Here is a 10,895-nt window from a genome sequence, read left to right on the forward strand (position 1 = left end):
GGAGGGGGGTGGCCCCATAAACATTCATAGTTGTTCATAGTAGGGTTATTGCCCCTTCACTATCTCCTTTTTTCTACTGCCCGTGTCCTCATGCTGGGCTGGACCTGTTGTCGGGTTGGGTGGAGGGGAATGGCGGAAGTTTTTTGTTTTTTTTCCCCCGTGAGCGGAGGTGTATAAAAACGAGAGGTGGGGTGAGCTCCTCGGCACCGTGCTCTCGACCCCACCGCTTTGCTCTCGCCCTCGACGCCTGCGCTCGCGCCGCTCCGAAGTGGGACTAGACATGGCCTTCGCCGGGAAATGGCAAACTGAGACCCAGGAGGGATACGACGAGTTCTGCAAGGTGCTCGGTGAGGGACGACACCACCCGCCACTGCTTATACCTTCTTCTATTCGAGGCTCTTTTTGGTCGACTCTTCCATAGTCTCTCCCTGCCCGACTTCCCCCTTCTCTTCACGCCGCTCCTACTCTCTTCGGCTTTTTCCTCCTTTGTTGTATACACTAATCTAACCAAAAAAACATACCGCTGCTTCGTCATGGAGTGACCTCACAATGCTGCCACCCCGCCAACAGGTATCCCCGATGACATCATCGAGAAGGGACGCGACTACAAGCTGATCACGGAGGTGACCCAAGACGGCAACGACTTCACCTGGACCCAACTGTACCCCGCCGACGCCAAGGTCACCAACAAGTTCACCGTCGGGAAAGAGTGCGACATGGAGACGATCGGGGGGAAGAAATTCAAGGTAAGGGCGGGAGGGAGGGAGGGAGGGAGGGAGGGAGGGCTGAAGGGGTTGGAGGCAACTTCTAATGTTGCCCGGTATGCGTCCATCACAGCCTGTCTGTCCTGGAAGGAGGACTCCTCCCTTCCCAAAGTGGCTTTGACTGTTCTTTCCTTGGGTGGTTTTCTGGGTTGTTTTCCTTGCCCCGGTGGAGGTTGTGCTATAGAGGGCTACAAAGAGCTATAGAAATAAACTTGACTTTTACCTGACATGCTCTTACTGAAGGCTGAGCAGACAGTGACTGTGACGTCCAGTCAGGTTGACGACGAGAAATTGACTGTAGCTCGCTTGCTATAACCCTAACCCTGACCCCAACCCCAACCCCAACCCCAACCCCAACCCTACCCCTAACTCTAACACCTGCAATGACTTCATGTAAAGTAATGTAGAGAATCACAAAGGGGAGGGAATCTGAGACGGGAGGGCGGGAAAGAGGAGAAAACATGGATAAATGCACACAAGCCTCGGTGCAGACCTACGGGCAGATAAGGACCTTCTGGTGGGGAGAGGGGAGTCCAGAGTGGGATGGAGGGATCGCGGAGGAAATCCAAAGCGATGGAGCGACAGGCGTGAGGGTCGCGTGGAGAAATGGCAGGAGGAGGAGGAGGAGGAGGAGGGGGGACTGGGGACGGGCTGGTCACGGGGGAGGAGGTGCGGTCGGAGGAGACGGTTGTGCACAGGCGCTCTGAAGTTCAAGTTCAAGTTCAAGTTCAAGTTCAAGAGATTATTTGTCTCGGCGGCCTGTGCTAACCCCGCCTGCGTGCCCTTAGGCCACGGTGAACATGGAGGGCGCCGCGCTGACCGCCACCTTCCCCAACTACCACCACACCTCGGAGATCTGCTGCGGGAAGCTCGTTGAGGTGAGCGCGCCATCCAGGGTCGAGGTCTGAAACCCCGGGGATGCACATTGCAGGAAAGGATGTTGCAACTAAAGAATATCTAAAAGACTATTTTGATGTGTTTTGTATTTGTCAATTCCGTTTGAAAGGTTCGGGAAGAGATCATTTAGTGATTTAGTGAGATCATTTGAAGGAAGGTTTCTCACCATATTGTTCAAAATGTTCACGAAACCTGGAAAAAGAGACAATATTAAAAAATGCTTTCTGGCTGAGGTCCCCTCGGTCACTTATCACCGTATTTCCTTTACTCGCTGCCTCTAGACCTCCAAAGCTGGGTCCGTTGTGCTGAAGAGGACAAGCAAGAAAATCTAACTGGACGACCTTTGACCTCCGCAACAGTTGCACACAATGGATGACCACAGAACAGCCACTGTTGCAAAAGAATAAACTCAATAAACAAAGTTACTGCCAACGTAATAACTGTGTGTGTGTGTGTGTGTGTGTGTGTGTGTGTGTGTGTGCGGTTGTGACAACCTTTTTTTGGTTGGTGTAAGCCGTTTCGGACCACGCCCTGATCGGGGTTTGAGCACAGTTCGGGCAAAGATGAAGCATGCAGAGGGAATTACATTGAAAAAAATTATAACATTCAGCCTCGGGGCGATAAGCGGGGCTTGGAAATGGTTAATAATTACAATTTACTGCCAGAAGACAATGGACTACCCATCATCTGACCGCCTGATTACTCTTCACCGCCGTGGAAGTATTTCTATGGGGATTTAAACGGCGAGACGTATTCCGACACAAATGTCTAATCAATAGCGAACGCATCGATTGAATATTTAGAACGAGTCGAACGGAGCCGCTGAGTCAGCGCTCCCGGGTGTGGGGTCTTGGGGGTATAGTAGAGCGCCTCCCCCCACCTCGACCGCTCACGGGAGCCAGAGCACGGACCGGAGCGCGTCGAAACAAAAAATCCATTCCTGCCTCGTACCCTCGGCAACGCGGGTCTGGCGGTGACTCATCCCAGGACAGGACATCTCCGCCCTGTCCAGAAGGGCGTGGCCACAGTAATACCGTACATACTACATACTACATACTACGTACCGACACTGACTGTAAGCCCCTTTTGAGGACGCTCGTAAATACAAACCAAACATAAGATGAAGGGGAAGACGAAGACGATGACGGGGAAGACGGGTCCTTGAGATTCCTGCAGCAGTGAGACAGCGTCGGGGGGGGGGCCCGCGGAGCCGATCCTGCGCCGGAAAAGCCCCCGACACCCCGCTCCGCCTTTCACTCCTTGTCTTTTAATCCCTCCGTCCCCGCTCCTATCTGCTCCTCCTCGTTTTGGGCTTTTTTTTTTTTTCTTTTTTCCCCCCTCCGCAGGTTAAATCTCCGCCCGACTTCCTCCGCGTTCCCCTTTTGCTCTCCCCTCGCCTCTGTCTTTTATTTTCATCATGTCTTTTCCTCTCCGCCCTCCACCGTCCCTCCCCTGCTCAGCTCTTCGCTCCTGTCCTCTTGCTTGAACCTCTTTCCATCCTCCCTCTCTCCCTTTTCCCTCGTAGTCCTACGTCCCTCTGTCCTCCCCTTTAGTCTCTCGCCCCCCCCTCTCTCTCCCATAGTCCTATGTCCTTCTGTCCTCCTTTTTATTCTCTCTCTCTGTCTCTCTCTCTATCTCTCACTCTCTTTCTCTCTCTCTCTCTGTCTCTCTCCCTCAGTCCTTGCTCCTTCTGCCTTCCGTCCTCCCCTTTATTCTGTCTCTCTCTCTCTTAAAGTCCAACATCTTTCTGTCCTCCTTTAAATTCTCTCTCTCTCTCTCTCTCCCTCTTATAGTCCTATGTCCTTCTGTCCTCATTTAAATTCTCTCTCTCTCTCTCTATCTCTCTCTCTCTCTCTCCCTCTTATAGTCCTACATCCTTCTATCCTCCTTTTTATTCTCTCTGTCTCTCTCTCTCAGTTCTACCTCCTTCTGCCTTCTGTCCTCCCCTTTATTCTCTCTCTCTCTCTCTCTCTCCCTCTTATAGTCCTATGTCCTTCTGTCCTCATTTAAATTCTCTCTCTCTCTCTCTCTCTCTCTCTCTCTCTCTCTCCCTTTATAGTCCTACATCCTTCTGTCCTCCTTTTTATTCTCTCTGTCTCTCTCAGTTCTACCTCCTCCTGCCTTCTGTCCTCCCCTTTATTCTCTCTCTCTCTCTCTTTCTCTCTCTTTCTCTCTCTTATTGTCCTACATCCTTCTGTCCTAATTTATATTCTCTCTCCCTCTCTCTGTCTCTCTGTCTCTGTCTCTCTCTGTCTCTCTCTCTCTGTCTCTCTCTCTCTGTCCCTCTCTCTCTCTCAGTCCTCCCTCCTTCTGCCTTCTGTCCTCCCCTTTATTCCCTCCTCCTCGCCACCCTCTTTCTCTCTCTCTCCGCTCCACCTCCGCACGTCCCCCCCGTCTTCGGCAGTGGCTTCCGGCCAAGCAAACAATCGGTTAATTAACCATCTTGTTTCGGGAGAATATTCCAGCATCTCTCTGAGGAGTCTTGCGAAGGCCCGAGCGTCTCCAAATTTACGGCTTCATTAATTTGACCGGAGAAAGACTTCGTATCCTCAGAATGCATTTCACCGGGCCACGGGCTGGCGGCGCTGACGTGCGTGCGCGTGCGTGTGTGTGCGTGCGCGTGCGCGGGCGTGCACGCGTACGTGTGTGTGGGCGCGCGCTGGCCTTGACTCAAGTGCCTCCAACTCAATAGCTCCCTGATGAAAACAAAAAAAAATAAATAAAGGAAACCTCAGGTTTGTCCCCAGTGGCGATTGTTTTGGTGTAATAACCAGACATACTTCCCTACGAGCGCCGTCGCAATCAAGATCCTACATTTCTGTGAAATTAGGGTTGGAAGGCAACAAGTAAGGTGCCATTCCAACGTGTTTTTGTACCTCGGCGGTGGCGCAATCACTCTGCAATATCACTTCCTTTGTCCCCCCAGACAAACGGGCCTAATTGGCTCTTTCTGGGGCCGCCGTCTGTGATTGGACACTTTGTCTGCACCTGATTGGTCGACGTCCCGGCAACCGGGAGTTACGGGGGGGGTGGGGGGGGGTGGCTGCTCTAAATACGCAGAACGAAGGACTTTTAAAAAAACACGGCCGCAGAGTAAAGTTCACAGCAAAACAAAAACAACCGGGGTCGCGCCGGCAACGGGGGCGGGGCGGCGAAAAAGGGCTGCCGGCTCCGAGGAAACACGAGCGGGTCGCGAAAGGTGCGTCAGGTAAATCCCCACCCCCCGCCAGGTGAACCGAAATGAACGGGCGTCTCCAAGTAGGACCTTGAATCTGAAATTCGGATGAGAGAGAGAGAGAGAGAGAGAGAGAGAGAATTCCTTCTGTGAAGGCGAGAAATCTTGATGTTCTTTTTTGGTTCTTTTTTTTTTTTTTTTGTATAAACCGGGAAAAACAGCCCGGCTCCCCCCGTCGAAACGTCGGTGGATTCTTATCGTTCCGGGGAGGAGGGTCTCCCCGCAGCCGGCGCGGCTCCGGAACGCTTGCCACAGCGAAAAAGAAAAAAAAAAAGGAAAAGCGCAGATAAACCCCGAGATACCATCGCTTACATAAGCCGGCGAGCGCCGAGCTGCCGCCGGGGCCCGGGCGGCTCCGGTGACGTCGCTCGGAGCTTTAATGGAATTAATTGTGAATTACTTCCGACTAATTGAAGTTAGGTTGTGCCGGTGAAATTTACGTTGCGCGTTGTCTACATTTGATGTGCCTTTAAACGTGCGGCGGGATGCAGAGTGTTGCCGGGGGGATCCCTCCACCGCCGCAGAGTGGGAATGGTTGATGGAACAATGTGAGGAATTTAAAGAAATTATTACAAAAAAAAAAAAAAAATGATAAAAATAAAAATAAAAGCGGCAACGCTGCAGCTATCAATGGTGCCGGAGAAGCAGCCTGGCAATCGGCGTCTGAACTCCATTTCTAATGTTGCAGCGGTTGCATTCCCACTTAAACTGATCCCAACGAAATAACAAACGTTCCATCCGGGCAAAAATTTGCTTTCCCTGACGGGAAATGCTCCCGAGTCCTCGAACTCGCCGGTGTTTCCAAACTCCCGGTAGAGAGCCGAGGTCGACGCCTCAGGTGCATTAGGTGGACGTCGTCGCCGCTCGCGCTCCCGTGATGGCGATAAATACCGTTGGTTATAGTCCACGCACTTTCGGATATTTATTTTCCCCCGTGCGACTTTAAGCCGCCCGCTCTCGGCTCCGCGCCGTCCGGCTGGCCCGCTCCCAAAACAGGACGGGAGGAGAGCGCGGGTCGCTGCGGCAACCCAGCTGGCATCATTTCAGGCCGAGGCTTCCCGGAACAGTTTCATGGGAGAGCTAAGTTAGCCAGGCCCCGCGGAAACGAGCGCCGCTTCTGGAGTCGCAGGCGATGACGAGATTTGGATGCTGCGGGGAGAGAAAAACGAAGAATGCGGCGGCGGCGGGAAGAATATGACCTGGCCACGATAATTAGGGGGCGAGACTGACACGTAATAACCTAAAATTATCTTTAATAACCATGGCGACGGAGCGGTAATTGGCGGAAAAGTTTCCCATGCCTCAGTCGAAAGTCACCGGGCGGATTACACAGGGGATAGAAGAGCGGGGAGCTTTGTACTGGTATCCCCCCACCGCCGGTACCAATCTACCCCGACACACACACACACACACACACACACACACGTACACACACACACACACACACACACACACCCCTCCCACCACCACCAACCCTGCACAGCTGGACTCGGCATTAATTGCACGTATTGTCCGGCTGTATTTATGTGAAAAGAGGACCGCTGGCTTTTCTCTCAGCATACTTCAATTGGTTCCACCGCGCTTGTACTCGTCAGTCTCTCCCCTCCCTCCCTCCCTCCCTCCCTCTCTCTCTCTCTCCCCCTGTTGGGAGTGGGTGTTATTCACGTCACTTGTAGAAAGGTTGTTATTCCCTCTTGTACGCCGAGTTCCCGACAAGAAGCCTATTACGGCAATCAAACGGGGCGAGTCACGTGCAGTTCAATTCTTAAGCGGCACTTCAGCGCGTTCCCCGATTTTGTTTTTCTTCGCCGGATCCCGGCGGCGAGTCTGGATCCGCGGCCCCCGAAGAGCGATTTTTTTTTTTCCCGACGCCTCGCGATGTCTGTCAGCGGTCGAGGAAAGGGGTGATCTGCGGAACCGTCGACGGGTCAAACTGTCAGAGAGCGGATGTGAGTGAGCCACGTGCTCACACGCAGGCACGCACACGCACATGCACACGCACACGCACACACACACACACACTCACAATCGCACAATTGCATTACGGAGACGGCAGAACTGGCTTCTCCTCCACCGCACAGCTCCACACCCAGTCCCCCCCCGGTCAGCCAGCCAAACAGTCGGTATTCAAACTATCGGTTCATCTCCTCCTCCTTTCATCCCTCCACCCCTCGGTCCACGCGGCGGAGCTGACTCCATGCGTCCATGTAGCCCCGGACGAGGTCTCCCTCCGGGGGACAGTGCTCGGCTTTGTTCCCCGCTCATGCCTCGCATTCCCCAGAGCTGCCCTGGTTCCCCCAGACGCCTGCACTCAGGCCAAGCCGAGCGGCCAGGCGGCCAGTCAGTCATCCTACAACCAGACGTTTACATCCAACCAGCGGCCAGTCAGTCATCCTACAACCAGACGTCTACATCCAACCAGCGGCCAGTCAGTCATCCTACAACCAGACGTTTACATCCAACCAGCGGCCAGTCAGTCATCCTACAACCAGACGTTTACATTCAACCAGCGGCCAGTCAGTCATCCTCCAACCAGACGTCTACATCCAACCAGCGGCCAGTCAGTCATCCTCCAACCAGACGTCTACATCCAACCAGCGGCCAGTCAGTCATCCTACAACCAGACGTTTACATCCAACCAGCGGCCAGTCAGTCATCCTACAACCAGACGTTTACATCCAACCAGCGGCCAGTCAGTCATCCTCCAACCAGACGTCGACATCCAACCAGCGGTCAGCCAGTCATCCTACAACCAGACGTCTACATCCAACCAGTGGCCAGTCAGTCATCCTCCAACCAGACGTCTACATCCAACCAGCGGCCAGTCAGTCATCCTACAACCAGACGTCTACATCCAACCAGCGGCCAGTCAGTCATCCTACAACCAGACGTCTACATCCAACCAGCGGCCAGTCAGTCATCCTCCAACCAGACGTCTACATCCAACCAGCGGCCAGTCAGTCATCCTACAACCAGATGTTTACATCCAACCAGCGACCAGTCAGTCATCCTCCAACCAAACGTCTACATCCAACCAGCGGCCAGTCAGTCATCCTACAACCAGACGTTTACATCCAACCAGCGGCCAGTCAGTCATCCTCCAACCAGACGTCTACATCCAACCAGCGACCAGTCAGTCATCCTCCAACCAGACGTTTACATCCAACCAGCGGCCAGTCAGTCATCCTCCAACCAGACGTTTACATCCAACCAGCGGCCAGCCAGTCATCCTACAACCAGACGTCTACATCCAACCAGCGGCCAGTCAGTCATCCTACAACCAGACGTCTACATCCAACCAGCGGCCGGTCAGTCATCCTCCAACCAGACGTCTACATCCAACCAGCGGCCAGTCAGTCATCCTACAACCAGACGTCTACATCCAACCAGCGACCGGTCAGTCATCCTCCAACCAGACGTCTACATCCAACCAGCGACCGGTCAGTCATCCTCCATCCATCACTCACCCATCCACCCATCCATCCATAAATACATACATACATCCATACACCCATCCATCCATCCATCTGTTCACCCATCCACACTTCCATCCATACACCCATCCATCCATCCATACACCTACCATCCATCCATCCATCCATACATACACTTATCCCTACACCATGCATCCATCCATACACCCATCCATCCAGCCACCCATCCATCCATCCATACACCCATCCATTCACCCATCCACCATCCATCCATCCATACACCATCCATCCATACACCCATCCATCCGCCCATCCACCCACCCATCCATCCATCCATCCATACACCCGTCCATTCACCCATCCATCCACACATCCATCCATCCATACATCCATCCAACCATCCATCCATGCACCCATCCATCCATCCATACATACATCCATTCATACATGGAGAGGGTCACTTTTTGCTCCCCTCCTGTTCCAGAACAAGGCCTCTCTCTGGGGGACAGTAGCTGGCTTTGTTCCCCCTCATGTCTTGCATTCCCCACAGCTGCCCCGGGTGCCCCCCCCCCCCCGGGTGCAGGGAGGGGCCGTCCTCCGCCGCCTCCTTCATTCCTCTCACTGCCTCCCTCTTTTTCCCCTGCCACCCTTTCTCATTTCTCTTTGTGTGAATTCTCTCTTTCACTCTTTCATATTTGCCCTTTATGGATGTCCTCTCGTTTATCCAATCTTTTTATCACCCCCCACCCCCCCAGCCATAAAACACTCTTCCCGCCGCGCTCTCCTCTTTCCCGACGTCCTCTCGTCTTCCTCGCGTTCCTCCCCCTCTTTAACTTCTCCCCTGACCCCTCTCCAACCCCTTCCCTTCTTTTTTTGATCCAAAATTCCAATAACCAGATTCCCGCCCCCTCAGCTATTCACGTCACTCTGGGGGAGCCGGCTGACCCCCGGCGTCTGGCCCGAGACCGGCCCCGTCCCAGCAAATGTCCCGTCTCTGGCCATTCAGCGCTCCACACTGGAATTCCAGGCAGCGCCGGGCGGCTGTCTGTACGTCCAGCCCACTCCTATTCACACAGGAGAAGGGTTGGGGGCGTAGGCCTTAATTAAAGATGGCCGACTTGGCTTCGCACAATGGCTCCGCACAGAAAAGGGCCGCTTTGTTTTTTTTTTTTGGGGGGGGGGAGTTGTTGAGCGCATGTATTTCTTTTTTTCTTGACAGGAGAGTGGGCAGTCTGCACTCGGTGGGCTTGTAATTGGTGTGAGGGTGAAAGAGACGAGCAAGCGGAGGAATAATCCAACAGCCAGGAGGAGAGAAAAACAAAGAAATGGAAAAGACACCAGCATCACAGATCCGTTGTGTCCAACGATGTTGACAGTCAGTTTTAAACATTGCTTGAAGGATAATATCATTATTGTGCCATCTGGAATACCCGCCAACCCCCCCATAATCAAACAGTTCCATAAAGCATGACTGAGATCCAAAGAATGCATGGAATGAATGCTGATGCCAAAGACCTGTATGGCTGGAAGCAATTAAAACCACAATGACAACCACGTGGCTTATGCAGAGAATATCAAACCTGAGGGAATAACATCCAAAAATGTGTTTCTTCATTTTGAGTTTTGATTTCTGGGGAAATGGAAAAAAAGAGGTGTCGCTCAAATAATAAAATAAAGAAAATTGCATTTGGAACCTGTCCGGCTGCTGAGCCTCGAATAGGTAGAAAATCCGGCCCCCACCAACGCAACGCAGGTGAGGAGCCGCGGCGTACGGACTGTTGTTTTAATAAAAATATCTTAACATGTGGCCTGCTCACACACTCACAGCGTGTGTGTGTGTGTGCATGTGCGTGCGTGTGTGTGTGTGCGTGTGTGTGTGTGCGCGTGTGTGTGGGTGTGTGCGCGTGTGTGTGTGTGTGTGCGTGTGCGTGTGCTTGTGTGGAATAGCGGAATTGATAGCTGATGACGGGGGGCTACCGTCAAATGCCTGATTGCGGACCCCCCTCCCCTCACCACCAGTAAATGAAAAATGGGGCACAGCCTCGGGCAAGGCAGCAGCCACGCCAGACACACTCACACACACACACACACACACACACACACACACACACACACACACACACACACACACACACACACACACACACGCACACCCAGAGCCTGGCTGCTAATGGAGATCTGCTGTCGTGGCAGAGACAGTGCCTACAGGGTGCGGAGCCCTGGGAGATATATATTTATACAGAATGCAATACTAAGAACAGGATAAATTCTTATTATGGGTAATAAGGGTATAAATTACAAATATTAATTATTACTTATTACTAGCTCATTTAACTGTACTGTAATAGTGTGTTGGTTGTGTGTTAGTAAGTACTGTTTCATACTACAATGTTATATTGTCGGTGTATATTAACAGCCAACCAATACAATACTAAAACCAAAAAATACACCAACATAAATACAACAAAAAATATTTTTATTTTTATTTTTATAATTCCACTTTATTTCCTCAGAATCAGGGGAAACTGGTAATACAACGTTGGAAAAGCTCCTTACCTGTGACCA

At 52.4% G+C, this 10,895-nt stretch overlaps 1 protein-coding gene across 1 annotated transcript; it reads left to right on the forward strand.

Moving 5' to 3' along the window:
- Window positions 1-280: 280 nt before the first annotated feature.
- On the forward strand, window positions 281-1,993 carry LOC307238096 (gastrotropin-like; the record flags this gene model as incomplete). Its single annotated transcript, XM_080010952.1, has 4 exons — window positions 281-347; window positions 571-746; window positions 1,553-1,642; window positions 1,943-1,993. 4 exons carry the CDS (start codon window positions 281-283, stop codon window positions 1,991-1,993), a joined length of 384 nt encoding a protein of 127 aa, XP_079867078.1.
- Between the last annotated feature and the right edge of the window lie 8,902 nt (window positions 1,994-10,895).

Source organism: Zeus faber (genome assembly GCF_960531495.2).
Source record: "Zeus faber genome assembly, chromosome: 12".
NCBI lineage: Eukaryota > Metazoa > Chordata > Actinopteri > Zeiformes > Zeidae > Zeus > Zeus faber.